This window comes from Lepidochelys kempii, chromosome 13 (genome assembly GCF_965140285.1).
Source record: "Lepidochelys kempii isolate rLepKem1 chromosome 13, rLepKem1.hap1, whole genome shotgun sequence".
NCBI classification, from domain to species: Eukaryota; Metazoa; Chordata; order Testudines; family Cheloniidae; genus Lepidochelys; species Lepidochelys kempii.
The window spans coordinates 33,613,682-33,637,787 of record NC_136392.1 but is presented as its reverse complement, the minus strand read 5'-3'; the positions used below and the strand labels follow the sequence as shown (position 1 = coordinate 33,637,787).

The window sequence follows — 24,106 nt, the reverse complement described above, 5'->3', positions numbered from 1 at the left end:
TTTAAAAATAGGAAAAATGACAAGCAGGGAAACTATGGACCAATCAGGCTGATTTCAACATCTGGGAAACTACTAAAGCAATGTATAAAAGATTTAATATGCAAATACCTGGAGAAAGAAGGGATAATCACTAGAAGCCAGTCTGGATTTACCTAGAACAAATCATGCCAAACCAGCTTGATTTCCTTCTTTGACAGGGCAACTGATTTGGTGGATCGGGGGAATTCAGTGGACATAGTATACCTGGACTTCAGCACAGGTTTTGACACTGTCCCATATGACATTCTGATAAGTAAGCTGGAGAAATGCAGGTTCGATAGAACTACCATTAAGTGTATCCATAATTGGTTAAACAACTGCAAAGAAAGAGTAGCTATAAATGGAGTGATGTTGGATTGGAAGGAGGTCTCAGGTGGGGTTCCTCAGGGATCTGTTCTGGGTCTGGTGTTGTTCAACAGCTTTATTAAAGACCTGCATGTATGGATAGAGAGCATCCTGATCAAATCTGAAGATGACACAGAGCTAGAGGACTTTGTAGGAGAGAGGTATGATTCAGAGGGAACTGGGCTATAGAGAACAAAATGAAATTCAACAAAGACAAATGTAAGGTGCTACACTTAGGGAATCAAAACCAAATGCACAAATACAGAATTGGGGAAAACTGGCTTGGCACCTGCACTGCTGAGAAGGACCTGGGCAAAAAAAGCAAATACAATTTTGGGTTGCATAAACAGAGGTATAGCATGCAAGCCAGAGGAGGTGATAGTACCGCTCTACTCAGCGCTGGTTAGGCCTCAGCTGGAGCACTGTGTCCAGGTTTGGTCACTAATGTACAGAAAGGACGGAGAGAAGCTGGAAAGGATCCAGAGGCCAGTGACAAAGATAATCAGAAGGATAAATTGCAGCCATATGAGCAAAGGCTGAAGGAACTGGGTATGTTTAGTTTGGAAAAGCGGAGGTTCAGGGGACACACAACAGCTGTCTTAAAAGGCTGCCATAGAGAAGATGGAGAGAAGTTGTTCTCTCTTGTCACAGAGGGCAGGACAAGTGGCGATGGGTTCAAACTACAGCACAGCAGATTTAGATTAAATCTTAGGGAAAACTCCCTAATTGTAAGAACAGTTGGACAAGGGAACAGACGCCAAGGGAAGTTGTGGAAGCTTCTTCACTGGAGGTTTTCAAAAGGCGACTGGAGCCATCTGTCTGGGATGGTTTAGACACAACAAGTCCTGCATCTTGGCAGGGGGCTAGACTAGATGATCCTTGAGTCCCTTCTAATCCTATGATTTGAATAACTAACCTAAATCTCCCTTGCTGTAGATTAAGCCCTTTATTTCTCCTATCTTCAATGGACACCGAGAACAGTTGATCCTATTCTCTTTATAACAGCCCTTAACATATTTGAAGACTCTTATCAGGTCCCCCTTCAGTTTGTTTGTGAGTCTCACAATATTTCTTTTTCTTTTTCTTGAAGCTCCAGATCCTGCAGACAGAGGATTAGGTGAGGATCGTAGCTGTTATTTATATTTTCAAAAGTAAGTTTCCAGTCCTTAGGTTTCAGAGAATAACCTGAAAATGTGACACTAATGTACTGTAAAGGTGCAGAAACCAGCAAACAAACACAAATTAGAGGCACTTATTGTTTTGTTAACAATGTCATGCTTTTAAGCCCATCTCATGCTTTTAAGGGAGCTTATCTATCTATCTGTCTACTACCTACCTACACTGGTGGTATTTGAGTGCTTGTATCTGAGTGTTTGTTGTGAGGACAGTTTGACCGTGTGCTTGATTGGTTGTTTGAAAAGGGCGGGAACTGGGAGTGCTTTGTTCCAAATGAGCCTTAAGTGGGCCTGACTGTATAAAAAGCCAGTCAGCTGCGAACGAGCTGAGCAGTGAACAGAAGGAGTTTGCCTGGGAGTTCATCTGGGGAGAGCCCACTGAGGCTTACATCTTGCCGGATTCTCTGTGTAATTACTACAACTCCTGAGGAAGCTCGTAGAAGGAAGGTAATATGGATGGGGGGTGTTCAGCTGTTGTGACCTGCACTGGATGTGCCATGTTTGTCTTTCTTCCAGAGGACAGAAGCGACTTTGTGTGTACAAAGTGCAAGCTGGTCTCCATATTGGAAGAGAAGGTTCAAGGTCTGGAACAACAGGTATCGACCCTGCGTTGCATAAGAGAAACTGAAGATTTCCTGGACTTACGTCAGGATATGCTTCTACAGGCACAAGGTTCTGAAGATTCAGAGCAGGCTGCACATCGGGGACAGGAGGATGGTGAAGAAATTTGGCATCATGTGACCTCCAGAAGAAAAAAGGGGAATGTCCATGTACCAGCAACGCAGATACAGGTAAGTAACCGTTTTCATGTTCTCTCCACAGGTACTAATGCGGAGAGTGGACCAGATGATACGTCTGAGGGAAGGGAGCAGAAGGAGACTCTACCGATTGGAAGGCATGAGATGCACTGTCCTAGGGTTGGGGGTTCCACGATCACCGCTCTCAAGAGAAGGAGGTGGGTGGTGGTGGTCGGGGACTCTCTCCTCAGGGGGGCTGAGTCATCTATCTGCTGCCCCGACCGGGAAAACCAAGAAGTCTGCTGCTTGCCAGGAGCTAAGGTTTGCGATGTGATGGAGAGACTGCCGAGACTCATCAAGCCCTCGGATTGCTACCCCTTCCTGCTTCTCCACGTGGGCACCAATGATACTGCCAAGAATGACCTTGAGCAGATCACTGCGGACTACGTGGCTCTGGGAAGAAGGATAAAGGAGTTTGAGGTGCAAGTGGTGTTCTCGTCTTCTCCCTGTGGAAGGAAAAGGCCTGGGTAGAGACCGTCGAATCATGGTGTGGGACAATTATGTTACCTGGCTGCACGTGGAGGGAGAACCAGACTTCTAAATACATTTCATAATACATAAGATAACTCCAACAATTAATTATACTTAGAAAACAAACAAACAAACATTCTAACTCTCAGGGTAGAGACACTCTGGAACAGGCTTCCAAGGGAGGTTGAGGAATCCCACTCACTGGAGGCTTTTAAGAAGAGCTTGCACATTCATCCATCAGGGATGGTCCAGATTTACTTGGTCCTGCCTCCGCACAGGTAGCTGGACAAGATGACCTCATGAGGTCCCTTCCAGCCCTACATTTCTATGATCCTGTAATAACAGTAAGCCCAGCAGGACTGTAAACATAACAAATAAATTTAACACACCCACTGACAAGACCACCACTGCCTCCTGAGGTTGCCCTGTCTCACCTAGTTCTCAACTCACTACTCGGCAGGAATGTTCCAAAAGTTATCAAACACTCTAGACAGGGACTGTCTTTCTGTCTTGTGTCTGTCCAGCACCTAGCACAATGGGGTCCTGCTTCATGGCTTGGTCATCTAGGCACTGTGATATTGCAAATACCAAAACTCATTATTATTGGTCAGAATTTGGTTTTACCATTCCGCAGGAAATTTGGACTTTAGTTTGTATTCCAAATCAGGATGAAAAGACAAAATTTCGACCTTTCCCACCAAATGATTTCCATTTTGGGTCAATCAAAATGTTCCATTTCTATAAAATCAAAATGTTGCCTTCCTATTTTTACTCTTTAAAGATTGTCTGCTGTAGTTTCATTTACACTGTGTTATGGCTGAAACAATTTGAAAAAAATAATACAATTTTCTGCAGACAGTTTTTGCCAAAGAAAAAAAATGTGTTTTGCCAAAACCCAATTTTCCACTGAAAAACAGTTTTGAGGAAAACATTTCAAGCAGCCCTATATACAAGGCAGTTGTGAATCAGGCCTTGAATGCCAGTGGCATAGCTCTGTTTTTAATGTAGTGTCATTTGTGATGGTGTGTGTCTGTCTGTAGATCCTGCCCACAAAGAATTCTTGAGCGTGTGCCTATCAGCACCAATGGTAGGGGAACGGTGAAGCCAAGCTTAGATCTTTAGGAAGAAGGTTTCAGTCCAGATCCTATTTGGTATCCTTCACTGAAATGTGCCTGCTCTATAGTAGGGCACTCTTGGAATGAATAAGGGGAAAGTATGTAGGCAAAAGATGATGGTGATGCAAGCTTTATACTGTGTTTTTGGTTTTTTTCCCTCCATGCGAAGAATTTTGCTATTCCTGTCAAATTTGGCCTATTGTGCATTGTTCAGATTTTATCTCAAATAGAGCTTAAAACACTCTCCAAAAATATAAAGTTCAGTCGAAAGACCTGATCTTTTCTAGACAGCCCTTTCCGAATACCCAAAAGGACACGTGGAATAAAATGATGTCAATGTATGAATATTTAACTCTGTGTTTTCCAAATTATACTTCAGAATTTGTTTGGTTTTCCCCTAAACAAAACCCATGACAGATGCAAAAGGGGGAAATCAAACATCTGTCACAGGATTCATCCTCCTGGGATTCAGGAATACCCTGGAGCTGCAGACCCCTTTCTTCCTGCTGTTTCTAGTGATCCGCATAACAAGCAGGGCTGGGAACATCCTCATCCTGGTGCTAGTTGTGGCTCATAAGCACCTTCACAACACCATGTACTTCTTCCTGGGGAACTTGTCCTTCTTGGAGACCTGCTGCTCCTCCGCCATCCTGCCCAGGGTAGTGGCCAGTCTCTGACTGGGGGAGAACCATTTCTTTCTATGCCTGCATCACACAATAGTATATCTTTGGCTGCTTAGCAGCTACAGAACGTTATCTCCTAGCAGTGATGTCTGATGGTCGTTATTTAGCAATGTGCAAACCCCTGCATTGTACAATAATTATTCATGGCAGGTTCTGCCTCCAGCTAGCAGCTGGGTCTTGGGTAAGCGGGTTACTGGCTAGTTCCATAGTCATGGGAATTATGTTACAATTAACTTTCTGCGGCCCCAATGAAATTGACCTTTTGTGAGTGTGTGTGTGATTTCAACCCATTGCCGAACATTTCCTGCAGTGACACACACCTTGTGGAATTTTCAGCTTACACCCTGTCCTTTATATTCACCCTGCCCCCGTTTCTATGTATGCTGACATCCTAAGTATGTATTATGTTTGCCATCTTGTGAATCCCTTTCACTGCTGGAAGGCAAAAGGTCATCTCCACTTGCTCCTCTCACCTCATCGTGGTGACAATTTTCTGTTGGACCATCACTATTGTGTACGTGTTACTGAGAGACCTGAACAAAATGTTCTCTCTCCTGTACATGGTGCTGACTCCCCTGGTCAATCCCCTCATCTACAGCCTGAGAAACAAAGAGAACCAGGAGGCCCTGAGGAAAGCTCTCAGTATATTTATGGCTTTCAAGAGAATTCAGACCATCCAAGCTAATTTGTGTACAATAAATCAAAATGGAGAGAATCTGGATCCAAGAGTAGCAGTCAGGATTGCCCTTCTCCATGGGCTATTAACTCATACCAGGGAAAAGGGAAGCCATTCCACAGAATTATTTAATCAATAAACGTAATGTCTTTGTGAATTCCACATGGGCGAATATTGGTCAGAAATGGGAAAAAAAACAAAATCCCAGTTTACGGAAAAGTTTCCTTATTTTGAGGTCATTACCACTTAGTGGGGTTGAAAACAGGGCCACTTTTTCATATTTTCTAAATTCCAAGAGACTGCTCTAAGACAGAAATATACCCTGTGCAGAATCACAGTATTACAGCTGCCCGACAGACACGTGTGTCTGCAAGATTAATCTGTGGGGGTTTTTCTAGTGTGTAACAGGAAGGAAATAAGAAAGGAAATTTGTGCCCAGCTGCGAGCAAGAGATATCGGGCAATATTCCAATCTTATTTACACCAATGGTAAACACAGAGTAATGTTGCTGAAGCTGATGATGTTCCTCCAGATTTGCACAAGTTTAACTGACCTTAGAATCTGACCTATTATTCCTGATGGTGAGTTTCTATTGCCTGTTAATTTCCAAATCCGTTTTCTAGTGCTGTGTGAGATGATAACACTTGGCAATGATGCTTCCTTCTGCACACTGAATATTATATAAATGAGCTATAATGTTGCTCATCTTTTTCACTTTCTGGCCTCAGAACTAGAATAGCCCCCAATATGTTCCACAGTAATCCGACCGTTCATCGTAAGTTAAAGCACAAAATGGTTAACAAAACTGCTGCAAACTTCATTTCAAGGTCAAAGAAGGCTAACATCCATAGAGATGGCCGAATAGTTTAGAGCAAGTGATGCACACAGTGACTTTTCCCAAATTTTCCATGAAGAACCACACACTGTTCTCCAATGTGCACTCATTATTCAAAATTACTCACCAAAAAATGTCAATAAATATTTGACCACAGATGTTCCCACGAGCAACCTGGGTTTATTACACTTTTATTCATTGTGTGTAATTTTTTCCTAAAGTGCTTAAGTGGCTTAGGAGCTAACCTCGGAACACCAAGATCCAAGGGCAAGAAGCTCAAACACCACAAATTCAATTAAAAATTAGCCACATTTGTTAACAGCGATGGTGATTAACTATCAGAACAAACTACCAAGGGAAGAGGTGGAGTCACTTTCTCTTTATGTCTTCAGATTCAGACTGGATGCCTTCCTGGAGGATAGGACATAGGCAAACGTAAGTTATTAGACTCAAAACAGGGGCAAGTGGGTGAAATTTAATGGTCCCTGTTATACAGGAGGTCAGAATAGATGATCTAATGATCCCTTCTGGGCTTAAAAATCTATGAATCTAGGCCACATAGAAAATCAATGTGAGTTAAGCTTCCAAGTCATGTGGGCACTTTTGACGTCCATCTCTCTCTCTCTCTCTCCATGACAGGTTTCAGAGTAGCAGCCGTGTTAGTCTGTATCCGCAAAAAGAAAAGGAGGACTTGTGGCACCTTAGAGACAAACAAATTTATTTGAGCATGAACTTTCATGAGCTACAGCTCACTTCATTGGACGATGTAGTGGAAAATACAATGGGGAGATTTTATATAAACAGAGAACATGAAACAATGGGTATTACCATACATACTGTAACAAGAGTGATCAGGTAAGGTGAGCTGTCAAGGTTCCTTCCCCACTCTGAACTCTAGGGTACAGATGTGGGGACCTGCATGAAAACCTCCTAAGCTTACTTTTACCAGCTTAGGTTAAAACTTCTCCAAGGTACAAACTATTTTACCCTTTGCCCTTCCACTTCCACTGCCACCACCAAACATTTATCTGGGTTTAGTTATTAGGAAAGCATTGTTTGGAAATGTCTTTCCCCCCAAAATCCTCCCAACCCTTGCACCCCACTTCCTGGGGAAGGTTTGGTAAAAATCCTCACCAATTTGCATAGGTGACCAACAGACCCAAACCCTTGGATCTTAAGAACAATGAAAAAGCATTCAGTTTCTGAAAAGAAGGATTTTAATGGAAGTAAAAAGTAAAAAAGAATCACCTCTGTAAAATCAGGATGGTAAATACCTTACAGGGTAATTAGATTCAAAACACAGAGAATCCCTCTAGGCAAAAGCTTAAGTTACAAAAAGACACACAGACAGGAATATCCATTCTATTCAGCACAGCTTAATTTATCAGCCATTTAAAGAAATCATAATCTAACGCATATCTAGCTATATTACTTACTAAATTCTAAGACTCCATTCTTGTTCTGTCCCCGGCAAAAGCATCACACAGACAGACCCTTTGTTTTTCCCTCCCCCCAGCTTTTGAAAGTATCTTGTCTCCTCATTGGTCATTTTGGTCAGGTGCCAGTGAGGTTATCCTATCTTCTTAACCCTTTACAGGTGAGAGGATTTTTCCTCTGGCCAGGAGGGATTTTAAAGGTGTTTACCCTTCCCTTTATATTTATGACATGAGCTATTACCAGCAGGAGAACGGGGGGGGGGGGGGGAGAGGGCGGGGCAGGGGGACGGACCTTTTGTAGTGATAATCAAGGTGGGCCATTTCCAGCAGTTGAGAAGAATGTGTGAGGAACAGTGGGGCGGGGGAGGGGGGGGATAAAGATGGGGAAATAGTTTTTCTTTGTGTAATGACACATCCCAATCTTTATTCAAGCCTAAGTTAATTGTATCCAGTTTGCAAATTAATTCCAATTCAGCAGTCTCTCGTTGGAATCTGTTTCTGAAGTTTTTTTGTTGAAGAATTGCCACTTTTAGGTCTGTAATCGAGGGACCAAAGAGATTGAAGTGTTCTCCGACTGGTTTTTGACACTAATAGTGTGTTAATAAGCAATGGTCACATAAACACCACCCTATACCGGAAACTTACTGACCGCTATGCTTATCTACATGCCTCCAGCTTTCATCCAGATCACACCACACAATCCATTGTATACAGCCAAGCTCTACAATACAACCGCATTTGCTCCAACCCCTCAGAGACAAACACCTACAAGATCTCTATCAAGCATTCTTACAACTACAATACCCACCTGCTGAAGTGAAGAAACAGATTGACAGAGCCAGAAGAGTACCCAGAAGTTACCTTCTACAGGACAGGCCCAACAAAGAAAATAACAGAACGTCACTAGCCATCACCTTCAGCCCCCAACTAAAACCTCTCCAACGCATCATCAAGGATCTCCAGCCTATCCTGAAGGATGACCCATCACTCTCACAGATCTTGGGAAACAGGCCAGTCCTTGCTTACAGACAGCCCCCCCCAACCTGAAGCAAATACTCACCAGCAACCACAAACCACACAACAGAACCACTCACCCAGGAACCTATCCTTGCAACAAAGCCCGTTGCCAACTGTGTCCACAGATCTATTCAGGGGACACCATCATAGGGTCTAATAACATCAGCCACACTCTCAGAGGCTCGTTCACCTGCACACCTACCAATGTGATATATGCCATCATGTGCCAGCAATGCCCCTCTGCCATGTACATTGGCCAGACTGGACAGTCTCTACTTAAAAGAATAAATGGACACAAATCAGACATAAGAATTATAACATTCAAAAACCAGTCAGAGAACACTCCAATCTCTTTGGTCACTCGATTACAGACCTAAAAGTGGCAATTCTTCAACAAAAAAACTTCAGAAACAGATTCCAACAAGAGACTGCTGAATTGGAATTAATTTTCAAACTGGATACAATTAACTTAGGCTTGAATAGAGACTGGAAGTGGATGTGTCATTACACAAAGTAAAACTATTTCCCCATGTTAACTCTCCCCCGCCCCCGTTCGTCAGACATTCTTGTCAACTGCTGGAAATGGCCCACCTTGATTATCACTGCAAAAGGTTCTCCCCACTCCCCCACCCCCGTTCTTCTGCTGGTAATAGCACATCTTACCTGATCACTCTTGTTACAGTGTGTATGGTAACACCCATTGTTTCATGTTCTCTGTGTATATAAAATCTCCCCACTGTATTTTCCACTGAATGCATCCAATGAAGTGAGCTATAGCTCACGAAAGCTTATGCTCAAATAAATTTGTTAGTCTCTAAGGTGCCACAAGTCCTCCTTTTCTCTCTCCATGATTATCTATCTATCTATCTATCTATCTATCTATCTATCTATCTATCTATCTATCTATCTATCTATCTATCTATCTATCTATCTATCTATCTATCTATCTATCTATCTATCTATGTGTAGGATTCAGGAAAGACTTACCCATTGACTTCTCATTACTAAATTTAAACACATGCATACTTCTTCATGGGTGCTACAATTATTATTCTGATTATTTTCCCTCAATGTTAAATGCTGGGGGTGTTTGTTTGTTTGTTTAAAAATAGCCTTCATAATATAAAAGATCTTTAAGAATAAATAAGGGAAAGCTACTGTCTGCAACGTACCCCCAAAAGTCACCAATAAGTCCAGACCATAGGTTTGGATAGTCAGGAGTTCTTGCATTTTAGATGCTGAAATGCAGTCATTCTCCGCTGAGTTTCCTTATAATTCTCAAGTGCCTCAAAGTGCTGTCTGCCGGAGGTCATGGATCATGATGTCTTGCACTCCTAGTGTGTTCCTCAGCTGCTCATTCACACTGACAGGGATTAATAATAATAATAATTATTATTATTACAAAGCCCTGTGAGGTCAGGAAGTGTTTTTTATCCTCATCCTCTCTGGGTCAGTCCCCATTGCACTAAAGGGGTCTGACACACACACAGCCAGATTTTTGTAGGAATTTAGGCATCTAATAATCTAGATTGGCACCTAGTAAGAATTTCTAAAGTGCCTATCTCCAGCGGAAATCAAAGAGAGTTAGAGGTCAGGTTTTAAAGGGCATTCATGTGCCTAAAGATGTAGACTGGTGCCTAAAGCCCACTGATTTAAAAGGATGTTAGGTTCCCTGGTGCTTTTAAAAATCCCACTAGGTGCCTAATCATCTTTAAAAATCTGGCCATGGTTGCTTAATCTGCTTCAGCACTTGTGAAAAGCTTACTAGGAAACGATCTGCATCTGAAGAAGTGGGTTTTTTACCCACGAAAGCTTATGCCCAAATAAATCTGTTAGTCTTCAAAGTGCCACTGGACTCCCTGTTGTTTTTGTCTGCATCTTTAGATACCTAAATGACTTTGAAAATCTGGCCCTACATGACTTTATTAAAAAGGATTTATACTCCTAAATTAGTTGGATGCATCTGAAATTCTTGTCATAAGTGACTCACCCTGGAAGTTTTAAGTGGAGCAAGGAGATTAATCTCTTTTTTTTTTAATCTCAGGATTGGGTGAGAACCATTGCATTATAGTTCCTCCAAACCACCAGATTATCCTTCCTCTCTGTCTTAGACTGGGCATGTGAAATGCAGTTGCTCTCAAGGGGAACACTGTGATTGACTTAGGTGGCTTCAGGATTGGGTCCTAAATCAGCCTGAGGCAAAACCCTTATTGTAATGGGGACAACCTCTTCCCAGCCACCCTCCTCCGCAGTGCCCCCTTCACCTCCTCGTTCCTCAGGCTGTAGATGACGGGGTTCAGCATGGGGGTGACTACGGTATAGAAGAGGGACAGCAGCTTGTCATTCTCCGGCTCATGGCTAGATCTGGGACGCAGATACATGACCATGCCGGAGCCATAAAAGAGCATCACCACCACCAGGTGCGAGGAACAGGTGGAGAAGGCTTTGTGCCTGCTCCCCGGGGAGGACATTTTCAGGACGGTGGCAATGATGCAGGTGTAGGAGGTTAGGATGAGGGTGAACGGGGTGGCAAGGAAGACCACAGTGACCATGATGTTGGACATCTCGTTGCGTGATGTGTCGGCGCAGACCAGCCGCAGCACGGGTGCCACATCACAGAAGAAATGGTCGATTTTGTTGGGGCCACAGAACGGGGAGGTGAAAACCAAGGTGGTTTGGATGAAGGAGACAGGAATCCCACTCAGCCAGGAGCCGGCCACAAGCCAGGTGCAAGACCTCCTCTCCATGATGGCCACATAATGCAGAGGGTGGCATATGGCCACATAGCGGTCATAGGCCATGGCAGCCAGGAGATAGCACTCAGCAGAGCCCAGGAGAAGGAAAAAATACATCTGAGCTGCACAACCAATGAATGAGATGGTGTTATCTCCAGTGAGGGAGATGACCATCATCTTGGGCAGGGTGACTGAGCTGTAGCAGATCTCCAGGAAGGACAAGTTCCCCATGAAGAAATACATGGGGATGTGGAGGGCAGGGTCAACTAGTGTGATGAGAACAATGAGACTGTTTCCCAGCAGGGTGAGAGTGTAGATAGCAGAATACATCAGGAAAAGCAGCACCTGCCCTAGCAGGCTGCTGGAAAATCCCAAGATAATGAACTCATTCACCGCAGTGCTGTTTCCCTGTGCCATCTCCTCACAATGTGTGGTAGAGTTCGTCTGTAAATTAATAAATACAGGATGGGATAAGTAACTTAGAAAAGGCACAGAACAGCAGAGAGAGATGGGGGTGTATGTAGATAGATAGATTAGATTAGATAATGTTAAAATCAAGGGTTAAAATGGGTAAATCAACATACTAAGATCTAGAGAGATAAAGAGATGGATGTGCATGGAAACAGAAAAACAAGGGTTAAGATAGATTAGCGTAGTAAGATCTAAATATAGATAGATAGAGCATATGTCTGTGTTTATGTAAGTAATTTTTTCTCCCTTCCTTTCCAATTCATTGGCTTTTTAACTTTATTTATGTAACAAATTTAATTGCTGTGGGAAAGCTAAAGCTATTATATGAAATTTGTAATTTGCCCCCAAGGCTGGAGGTAAAACTAGGAAATACAGAATCAGGAAGCCAATAATGATGATCTATTGAAAATGTAACAAGGAAATTTAACAAGAGGGTATTTTTAAGATCATTGAGAAACCTCAGGCAAAAGAGTATCTAACATACCTTCCAAATCAAGAGCTCTCTTCTTACCATATTCCGGGGAGCTTTTCAATTCTATTCGATTCCATATAGTTTTGTAGACAGTGCTTATCACCGTGGTAGTACAAATCTATGAATGTGTATGTCTTTAAATGCTTCTGTTTTTAAGGCATCTTTGGCGTCCTCATGGGATGTGCTTCCCCAGAGGTGTAACTCAGTTAATTAACGGATGAAAAGAACTAAACTGTAATACTGCTTTCAGAATCATTGAGCTCCATCAGAGAAATACATTTTCTCTTTAAATATTCTCTAGGCTAATGGTTTAGTTCCTCTGCTGGAATTTCTCTCAGTAAATAAGCAATGCTTTAATTTCCATACCCGATGCTGTGTGTCTCCTTGTAGTTATATATCATAGTTGCGACAATGTCTCCATATGAAATTCTCTACCTGCCTTTGAAACAGGGCATACACAATGGATCATAAGCAAATTGTCTTTGTCTACTAATCTAGCTCTCCTTACCTTATTGTCTGATCTAAAAATGACTTGTCACGTAAATGAGAATTTTCACAAATACATTTCATGCTGTGATGGGAGGTGGGGCTTACCAGTGGGGTCACCTAGTGGGTAGGTCAGTGACCACCTTGATTTCCACCTCATGGTCTCTGCTGCCTCCCATCGGCAACACCTCCAGTAAGTAGACAGCCCACCTTTCAGTGGATGGCTACTTGGCCCTCGGGCTGGGTCACCATTTTAGCTCAACCCCTCTTTCGGGACAACAGTGCCCAATGAAGGTTAGAGGGACCTGCGTCCTTACAACAGAGAAGGATGATCAGTCAATCTCCTGGCTCCTGTAGGGGGCTCATCATGGTCATGAAGCTTTCAGCATCTCTATCTTCTCTTTACTCCCGGGAGGGGTGGAATGAGGTTTATGTCTCTATAAGCCAAGGGGGTTGGTAGGGGAGCTTGGGCTTTCACACTCCACCAGGATCTGACCCCGGGCCCTGTGTCAGGCACCAGTGTGTGCCTCAAGATGGCTTCCCTGGGCCATTTCCTACCACCCATTTCCCTCCACAGTCTCACAGTCCAACTTGAGATAGCAAAGGGGGAAAAACAGGGAGCAACTGAACCTTCAGCCAAGCTGGGTTCAGCTCATAGTCCCTTCTTCCCCAGCGGAGGTTTCTGTGGAAGCTTTGGTCAGGAGCTCTCAGGGAAGAGCTGCCTTGTTCCCCCATCTGCCCCAGTGGAGTTGTCTGGCTCCTCTTGAGCCTGGTGGGATTGTCAACAGCAGCCTGTGCTGGTCTAATTCTGCTCCCACTGATTGGCAGTTTATTCATTGACTCTAGTGGGGCCAGGCACACATCCCCTGTGTTCCTTTTTGCTGGGTCATGTTCTAGGTCCCCTTCTTGCTCCCTTTGAACTCAGTGGAAAACACCCTTTGCAGGTAACAGGTCAGGACTCGGTCTTAAGGCCATGAAGGGTGATGGTAGGAAGAACAGAGAGAGAGAGAGGTGAAGGAGAGGACAAGAAGAGAGAAGGAGACAGGAAGTTCAAGAGAATAAAATGGATCAGTAGAGACATGTGGACCCGATTTAGCATCACCATGCACCTTGTGGAGTCCTTTCCAACTGTGCAAAATAAGCTCAAGATAGCTTGAATGATCATGTATTATTTACACTCTCCTTGCACAGGTGCCAAGTTACCAATGTGAAGGAAGAAATAGAATAGGACTAGACTAGATTAGACTAGACCCGTCTGTTCTTGTTTAGACTAGAATCAAAATGAATAGAATAGAATAGAATAGAATAGAATAGAATAGACCCATGTGTTCTCATTTAGACTAGAAGAGAACCTGTTTTAGAATAAAATAGAATAGAACAGACCGTTGTGTTCTAGAATGCAATAGACTCTTCTGCTCTAGTTAATAGAGTAGAATGTACCCACCTATTCTAATTAGAATAGAATAAATAGAATAGAGCAGACCAATCTGTGCTAGTTTAACATATAATAGAATAGATCCATCTGTAACAGTTAGTAGAATAGAATAGAATAGAATACTGTGCAAGGTGCAAGGCAATAGACTATCAACCTCAGTGTTCCTATGAATCCTCTTCCTTGGATGTCCAGAGATTGAAGCTATGGCATTATGCCTGGAAGGTGACATTTACAGTCTAGCGCAGCAATTCCCACACATTTTTTCCCTGAGACCCACTGGTGCAGCTGCAATAGACACTGCGGCCAACTGTTAATACTTTTTGAGGAAAATTATTAATTTTAATTATAACATACATATAACTATAACACTGTAAGTGAACAATATACATGTTTCCTTTGCATTTTAATGTAAACAATTGAAATGATAGGAATTTGCACTAAAAAACCCAGTTTCTAGTGCTTTGAAACCAAACTCTTCTACGAAAATGACACAATAAAAAATGTTGAGAGCAAAACGTGCTGGTCAAACAGGGAGAACACAATTTTGTATAAAACTGAACAATAAGCAACACATCACTGTTCACAAAATTGTTAAAAAAAACACATTGTGTTATTATTTGTTGATTTTAAAACAAAATAGTTGTCCGAATTTGAACACTATATTGTGTTTTCAATTTTTTTTAGTGTAAAATCTGAATTTCTGTGCTGTGTAAGTTAAGACCCAATCCTACTCGCTACTAATTAGAAAAGAATTAAATATTGTAAACACAAATATAAAATAACAGTTATATTAAACACACTGAGGCAATGGGTACTCATCCAATCTGGCAAAGGAGAATCCAAACTTCCAGTATGTGTCATCATATTTTCTTACCACTTTCTTTGTTTTTTTGGCTGGCTCATTTCGTGTAGCTGTAGATGGTCTGGGACTTTCATTATCTTCTCCACCAGTGCACCCTTCTCATTTTCAAAAAATAAATTGATCCATGTCAGATTGAAATACTGAAATACAGTTGTAAATGGCAGACTGTGTTTACATTGCTAAGGTTACCTTGCAGTGAATGCACCATTGTACTCACAAGAATTAAACTTGACCTATTGCAGCTTGGTTTTTTTTCTATACTCTATCCGTCATATGCAGCTCAAAACATTACATTTATATAGCTTTTACTTAAATTACATGAGTCATGTGGAGTTAAAGATTTCCCAAGAGCTTGACTGGAGAATGCAGTTTCACCGGCAGACCACCTTTGGGCAGCAGCCCATGTTCTGGGAACCCCTGGTCTATAGTATATATTGTAGAAGAACCTAGGGCAAAACTCTATCAACAATCCTGCATACTGTTGTGCCTTAGGGGAGGGATAACTTCTCCATGATGAAATCTGAAGAGATCTCTGCAGCGTTCCAGCCTGGACATGAGAAAAGCATGGAAGACATTTGCAGTGAGAAAGTCAAAATTATCTGGGGATACAATTCTGAGAACGCAATTAATACAGGCATATATGGTGTGACAAAGTTCCTCGTCTACTTTGGTGGGTCCTGCACTTATTGGCGGATTTTGCTCACCTCAGAGATTCACAGTAACCCTCAGTGTGGCCACCTTCATGGCTCAAATCTGCCGTTCACTCAGATAACCTCATCACTGGCCAGCATGGGAAAAAAAGAGTAAGAACAATCCCCGCAGTTTCTGCTGATCCACCATGTGGATTGGAGAACAGCTCAGAGACCTTTCCCTCTGGTGGAACCTCCTGTGTTGGGTCCAGAGTTGGGAGGTTTGGGGGGAACCCAGGCCTGCCCTCTACCCCGGGTTCCAGCCCAGGGCCCTGTGGACTGCAGCTGTCTAGAGTGCCTTCTAGAACAGCTGCGCGACAGCTACAACTCCCTGGGTTACTTCCCCATGGCCTCCTCCCAACACCTTCTTTGTCCTCACTACAGGACCTTCCTCCTGGTGTCTGTTAACACTTGTACTCAGTCCTCCAGCAGCATGTCCGCTCACTCCCAGCTCCTTACACGCACACCTCACTAACTGGAGTGATAGCCTTTTTAAACCAGGTGTCCTGATTAGCCTAATTAATTCTAGCAGCTTCGCAATTGGCTACGTGTCCTAATTAGCCTGCCTGACTTAATTAGTTCGCGAAAGTTCCTGAGTGTTCTGGAATAGTCCCTGTTATCTTACTCAGGGAAAAGGGACCTGCTTAACCTAGAACTAATGTATCTACCTTAGACCACTCTCTTGTAGCCATCTGGCCTGACCCTGTCACAGTGGTCACACTTTGTCACACTCAGCAATGGCAAAAGCTGTAAAAAGTTTGAAATGGTCTTTGAGTTAACGTGCCCCTTTTGCTAATCAAAATTTTGTTCTGTGATGATTGCAACTTCATTAACTTCTATTGTGAGCTTTCCAAGAAATAATGGGAAGCCAGCTCTGCGTGTAGACAGTTTGCTGTTTTAAAATCCTTTTTACCCTCAAGCTTTGTTCCAACTGCTAAATACAAGTAAGCTTTTGGTCACTATATCACTGGTCACAGAGTCCCAAAGGGAAGAAACATAGGTGCACCAAACCCCAAAGTGTGGGGTAGGGTTCCCAGGTTCTCGTGTAAGAATGGAAAAAGTGGGAAATGTCACCCACAGACAGATAAGTCCAACAGACCTATCACCTGTGGGGGGTGCTCTCAAAGAAACTAGAAAGTGGACAGCTCTGCAGTGAGCCATATAATCATGACTCTTAGTTTTATCTCAAAGTCCCAAGCACACTGTGGAGAAAAGCTCTTTGAGTTAAATATTCAAAGAGTTTCAAATAAGGGGTGAGGAAGCTCATAGTGCCCATCTCTGCATCCAGTAAGGGAGGCCTCCAGCAAAAAAAGAAAGATATGGCTTGACATCTTGAAATCACCAAATTTCTAAAAGAGACATTACTAAAATAAAATAAAACAAAATAAAATAAAATAAAATAAAACTTAGGGAAAGCCACAACCATAAATCATTCTGGGCTTCTGTATATAACAAATCCCCATCTTTTCTGTCTTTCCCAACACACACACACACACACACACTACACACTATTCAAGATTTTGGGTAACCCTTAATACTAATAATTCATAGAATCATAGAATCATAGAATCATAGAATATCAGGGTTGGAAGGGACCCCAGAAGGTCATCTAGTCCAACCCCCTGCTCAAAGCAGGACCAATTCCCAGTTAAATCATCCCAGCCAGGGCTTTGTCAAGCCTGACCTTAAAAACCTCTAAGGAAGGAGATTCTACCACCTCCCTAGGTAACGCATTCCAGTGTTTCACCACCCTCTTAGTGAAAAAGTTTTTCCTAATATCCAATCTAAACCTCCCCCACTGCAACTTGAGACCATTACTCCTCGTTCTGTCATCTGCTACCATTGAGAACAGTCTAGAGCCATCCTCTTTGGAACCCCCTTTCAGGTAGTTGAAAGCAGCTATCAAATCCCCCCTCATTCTTCTCTTCTGCAGGCTAAACAATCCCAGCTCCCTCGGCCTCTCCTCATAACTCATGTGTTCCAGTCCCCTAATCATTTTTGTTGCCCTTCGCTGGACTCTCTCCAATTTATCCACATCCTTCTTGAAGTGTGGGGCCCAAAACTGGACACAGTACTCCAGATGAGGCCTCACCAATGTCGAATAGAGGGGAACGATCACGTCCCTCGATCTGCTGGCTATGCCCCTACTTATACATCCCAAAATGCCATTGGCCTTCTTGGCAACAAGGGCACACTGCTGACTCATATCCAGCTTCTCGTCCACTGTCACCCCTAGGTCCTTTTCCGCAGAACTGCTGCCTAGCCATTCGGTCCCTAGTCTGTAGCTGTGCATTGGGCCCCAATTCATATGAGCTGTGCCTTGGACCCCATTCTGGGAGGAAAAAATGTGCATGAAATCAATTGTGTTCACAAGTGAAGCAAGTGGTAAACTTGCAATTGAACATTTTATTTTATTCTACTTCATTTTATTTTATTGCACACCCGTGGGTCCCCACCAAAGAAAGGACAAGCTTCCCAAAACTTAGACCGTAAAATACCTTTGAAAATATTGCATGAAGGAACACTGCATCAGGCAAAATCTTGAGCCATGGTTCTGTGGCACCAAGAATATGTACCCCCTTTCTTCATCCCCATTAAAAAAGTTCCACAACAACAGGCCAGCAGGCAACTTCAGATTGGGCCAGGGCCCAACATTTACATGGGGGTGTTTCACTGAGTCAATCATTGTCCTTTGCCCAGGACCCAAGAGACGAAAAGGAAGAGTAGCTCACCATGGGAACAATTTTCCAAGGGGTGTGGTGGATTCTCCAGCAGTTGGAGTCTTTAAGTCAAGACTGGACGTTTCTTCCTAGAAGATAGGGGCACACCTGGAAGTGATGCTCTTAATGCAGGAATCATGGGGTGAGAATCTCTGTCCTGTGTTGTGCACGGGGTTGGCAGAACTCATTTTTCTAAATAATTCTGATGGATGTTATCAATGCTTTCTAAAGCATTTTTTAGATTGTTATTGATTTAAATTTTCACAGTTGTGTGAAATTGGTGGGGGGGAAGGGGAGTATTTAGTGACAGTAGACATTGAGGTTCAAAAAGCTAAAGCTTTATTAACCATTAAAACACAATTTGTTAACATCCCATATCAAAATGTACAATAAATATCCTTCAATCAACAAATCATACCTGTTTTTACTATTCATTCGCTTGTAACAAGCCTAATTCAAAAGTCTTAATCACTGGATTTTGACACTAAAAATTTTAAGCACCATTTTTTGCCTTTGCATATCCATACATTTCAGTTATTATCGATGGAAATATTTTGTCTCAGTTTATGTATGTGCAGCGAAATTGATGTTTACAGTTCTGTCTTCTGAATATAGCACTGGATGGTGCATCATCGCTAGACCTGGTTGAAATGTCCAGCTTTCCATTTAAAAATGCTGATTTACTGCAACTGATGTGTTTTGTGGGGAGCTATTGTTTTAGTTCAAATTTTTGATGGAGAATTATTGAAATGTTTTGTTTTTGCTTTATTATATTATATTATAGTATATTAAAACTTTTCTCATATAATATAAAATAATCAATAATTAATAGTCAAAACAAAACCTGATTTCTCAATGACACTATTCCTAGGCCAGAACAAAAGGGATGCTGCCATTATGGAGACAGTTTATGGCAGAGTCAAACATCTTGCTCTGCATAGACAGCAGTGCGGGAGAAGAGCGGCTAGTCCTATAGGAAAAGGGGAAGAGTCAATGGAGACTACACCAAATAGGAGCCCGAGGAGGATACAGAATGGGTTGAAGAGGATTACAAGGGAGAATAGGAATGGAAAGAACTTGCAGCCAGAGGGAGCAGGGGATAGACCGGAGAATCGCATGGTCACCAGGAAAAGGCAGGTCTACGTGATCGGGGACTCCTTACTGAGGAGAATAGAAAGGCCTGTAACCAGAGCTGATCCAGAGAATAGAAGGGTGTGCTGTCTTCCAGGTGCTAAGATACAGGATATGGACCTGAAGTTGAAAAGGATCCTAAAGGGAGCAGGAAATAATCCACTGATTGCCCTTCATGTGGGAACAAATGATACCAGTAGATTCTCGCTGGACCGTATCAAGGGAGACTATGCCAGGCTGGGGAAGATGCTTAAGGAAATCGAGGCTCAGGTGAGCTTCAGGGGGATTCTGCCTGTTCCTAGAGAAGGGCAGCAAAGGTGTTACAAGATTATGACTATCAAGAGACGGCTTAGGCAGTGGTGCTACAAGGAGGGCTTTGGGATGTATGGCCACTGGGAGGCATTCATGGACAGAGGACAGTTCTCTCAGGATGGACTTCATCTGAGTAGGGAAGGAAATAGACTTCTAGGATGGAGGCTGGCACAACTGATCAAGAGAACTTTAAACTAGGAATTTGAGAGAGATGGTTGGGAGATGTCCAGGTAATCTCCACACCTGATTTTAGCATTGAGAGGAAAGAAAACAAAGTAAGAAAGGATACAGCTGTGGGTAGGAGAATGGACATAAGGAGGAAAGGCAATGTGGATACCAGTCTAATAGGTCATACTGGCTGTAGAATATCCATGCATAATCGGGTAAACAATGTGAGCGAGGCCAAACAATGAAAATTAAGATGTTTGTACACCAATGTGAGGAGCCTAGGTAACAAAATGGAGGAACTAGAGTTACTGGTGCAGGAAGTGAAACCAGGTATTCTAGGGATAACAGAAACATGGTGAAATAGTACTCATGACTGGACTACCGCTATTGAAGGGTATGTGCTGTTCAGGAAAGACAAAAATAAAGGTAAAGGTGGTGGAGTAGCATTGTGTATCAATGAGGAGGCAGAATGTAAAGAAATAAGAAGTGATGGAATGGATAAGACAGAGGGGAAGAAAACTACTAGAGCCTGTGTGATAGTGCTTGGGGTGTGCTATAGACTGCCGGGATCTAATTTGGATATGGATAGAGCCTTCTTTAATGTTTTTAGTGAAGTAAATACTAATGGAAACTGTGTGATCATAGGAGACTTTAACTTGCCAGATATAGACTGGAGGACAAGTGCGAGTAATAATAATAGGGCTCAGATTTTCCTAGATGCAATAGCTGATGGATTCCTTCATCAAGTAGTTGCTGAGCCGACTAGAAAGGATGTCATTTGAGATTTGGTTTTGATGAGTAGTGAGGACCTCATAGAAGAAATGGTTGTAGGGGATGACATTGGTTCAAGTGATCATGAGCTAATTCAGTTCAAACTGAACGAAAGGACAAAGAAAAATAAATCTGCGACTAGGCTTTTTGACTCCAAAAGGGCTGACTTTCAAAAATTAAGGAAATTAGTTAGGGAAGTGGATTGGACTGAGGAATTTATGGATCTAAAGGTGGAGGAGGCCTGGGATTACTTCAAGTCAAAGCTGCAGAAGCTATCGGAAGCCTGCATCCCAAGAAAGGGGAAAAAATTCATAGGCAGGAGTTGTAGACCAAGCTGAATGAGCAAGCATCTCAGAGAGATGATTAAGAAAAAGCAGAAAGCATACAGGGAGTGGAAGATGGGAGGGATCAGCAAGGAAAGCTACCTTATTGAGGTCAAAACACATAGGGATAAAATGAGACAGGCTAAAAGTCAAGTAGAGTTGGACCTTGCAAAGGGAATTGAAACCAATAGTAAAAGGTTCTATAGCCATATAAATAGGAAGAAAACAAAGAAAGAAGAAGTGGGACCCCTAAACACTGAGGATGGAGTAGAGGTTAAGGATAATCTAGGCATGGCCTAATATCTAAACAAATACTTTGCCTCAGTCTTTAATAAGGCTAATGAGAATCTTAGGGATAATGGTAGCATGACAAATGGGAATGAGGATATGGAGGTAGATATTACCATATCTGAGGTAGAAGTGAAACTCGAACAGCTTAATGGGACTAAATCGGGGGGCCCAGATAATCTTCATCTAAGAATACTAAAGGAATTGGCACATGAAATTGCAAGCCCATTAGGAAGAATTTTTAATGAATCTGTAAACGTAGGGGTTGTACTGTATGACTGGAGAATTGTTAACATAGTTCCTATTTTTAAGAAAGGAAAAGAAAGTGATCCACGTAACCACATGCCTGTTAGTTTGACATCTGTAGTATGCAAGGTCTTGGAAAAAATTTTGAAGGAGAAAGTAGTTAAGGACATTGAGGTCAATGGTAAATGGGACAAAATACAACATGGTTTTACAAAAGATAGATTGTGCCAAACCAACCTGATCTCCTTCTTTGAGAAAGTAACAGATTTTTTAGACAAAGGAAACGCAGTGGATCTAATTTACCTAGATTTCAGTAACATGTTTGATATGGTGCCACATGGGGAATTATTAGTTAAATTGGAAAAGGTGGGGATCAATATGAAAATTGAAAGGTGGATAAGGAATTGGTAAAAAGGGAGACTACAGCGGGTCATACTTAAAGGTGAACTGTCAGGCTGGAGGGAGGTTACCAGTGGAGTTCCTCAGGGATCAGTTTTGGGACCAATCTTATTTAATCTTTTTATTACTGACCTTTGCACAAAAAGTGGGAGTGTGCTAATAAAGTTTGCAGATGATACAAAGCTGGGAGGTATTGCCAATTTAGAGAAGGACTGGGATATCATACAGGAGGATCTGAATGACCTTTTCAACTGGAGTAATAGTAATAGGATGAAATTTAATAGTGAAAAGAAGTGTAAAGTCATGCACTTAGGGATTAATAACAAGAATTTTAGTTATAAGCTGGGGACACATCAATTAGAAGTAACGGAGGAGGAGAAGGACCTTGAAGTATTGGTTGACCACAGGATGACTATGAGCTGCCAATGTGATATGGCCGTGAAAAAAGCTAATGCGGTCTTGGGATGCATCAGGCGAGGTATTTCCAGTAGAGGAAGATGTTAGTACCGTTATACAAGGCACTGGTGAGACATCATCTGGAATACTGCATGCAGTTCTGGTCTCCCATGTTTAAGAAGGATGAATTCAAACTGGAACAGGTACAGAGAAGGGCTACTAGGATGAACCGAGGAATGGAAAACCTGTCTTATGAAAGGAGACTCAAAGAGCTTGGCTTGTTTAGCCTGACCAAAAGAAGGTTGAGGGGAGATATGATTGCTCTCTATAAATATATCAGAGGGATAAATACCGGAGAGGGAGAGGAATTATTTAAGCTCAGTACCAATGTGGACACAAGAACAAATGGATATAAACTGGCCATTGGGAAGTTTAGACTTGAAATTAGACGAAGGTTTCTAACCATCAGAGGAGTGAAGTTCTGGAATAGCCTTCCAAGGGAAGCAGTGGGGGCAAAAGACCTATCTGGCATCAAGATTAAACTCAATAAGTTTATGGAGGAGATGCTATGATGGGATAACATGATTTTGGCAATTAATTGAGCTTTAACTATTCATGGTTAACCTAGAGGAGAGGAAAGTGATCAGGAACAGTCAGCATGGATTCACCAAGGGCAAGTCATGCCTGACTAATCTAACTGCCTTCTATGACAAGATAACTGGCTCTGTGGATGAGGGGAAAGCAGTGGATGTGTTGTTCCTTGACTTTAGCAAAGCTTTTGACACTGTCTCCCACAGTATTCTTGCCAGCAAGTTAAAGAAGTATGGGCTGGATGAATGGACTATAAGGTGGATAGAAAGTTGGCTAGATTTTCGGGCTCAATGGGTAGTGATCAATGGCTCCATGTCTAGTTGGCAGCCAGTATAAAATGGAGTGCCCCAAGGGTTGGTCCTCGGGACGGTTTTGTTCAATATCTTCATAAATGATCTGGAGGATGGTGTAGATTGCACCCTCAGCAAGTTTGCAGAAGACACTAAACTGGGAGGAGAGGTAGATACACTGGAGGGTAAGGATAGGATACAGAGGCCCTAGACAAATTAGAGGATTGGGCCAAAAGAAATCTGATGAGGTTCAACAAGGACAAGTACAGAGTCCTGCACTTAGGACGGAAGAATCCAATGCACCGCTACAGACTAGGGACCGAATGGCTAAGCAGCAGTTCTGTAGAAAAGGACCTAGGGGTTATAGTGGACAAAAAGTTGGATATGAGTCAACAGTGTGCCCTTGTTGCCAAGAAGGCCACTGGCATTTTGGGATGTATATGTAGGGGCATTACCAGCAGATCGAGGGCCGTGATCGTTCCCCTCTATTCAACATTGGTGAGGACTCATCTGGAGTACTGTGTCCAGTTTTGGGCCCCACACTACAAGAAGGATGTGGAAAAATTGGAAAGAGTCCAGTGGAGGGCAACAAAAATGATTAGGGGACTGGAACACATGACTTATGAGGAGAGGCTGAGGGAACTGGGATTGTTTAGTCTATGGAAGAGAAGAATGAGGGGGGATTTGATAGCTGCTTTCAACTACCTGAAAGGGGGGTTTAAAGAGGATGGA

At 42.5% G+C, this 24,106-nt stretch overlaps 1 protein-coding gene and 1 pseudogene across 1 annotated transcript; one reads left to right on the top strand and one right to left on the bottom strand.

Annotated features, from left to right (window-relative positions):
- The first annotated feature begins 4,710 nt into the window (after positions 1-4,710).
- Positions 4,711-5,440, top strand: LOC140897209 (olfactory receptor 11A1-like; annotated as a pseudogene).
- Positions 5,441-8,716: 3,276 nt separating this feature from the next.
- Positions 8,717-11,741, bottom strand: LOC140897208 (olfactory receptor 10A7). The gene is made up of 2 exons (XM_073309602.1): positions 10,854-11,741; positions 8,717-8,779 (listed from the first exon to the last, which is right to left on the bottom strand). Exons 1-2 carry the CDS (start codon positions 11,739-11,741, stop codon positions 8,717-8,719), a joined length of 951 nt encoding a protein of 316 aa, XP_073165703.1.
- Positions 11,742-24,106: the final 12,365 nt, after the last annotated feature.

Bases quoted from the DNA above. Each gene is read 5' to 3' on its own strand.
- LOC140897208 (XM_073309602.1), bottom strand. From the start codon at position 11,741: ATGGCACAGGGAAACAGCACTGCGGTGAATGAGTTCATTATCTTGGGA. The intron at 8,780-10,853 runs GTGAAGGGGGCA...GTAGGTGTGCAG, and splicing joins ACAGCCTGAGGAACGAGGAG to GTGAACGAGCCTCTGAGAGT.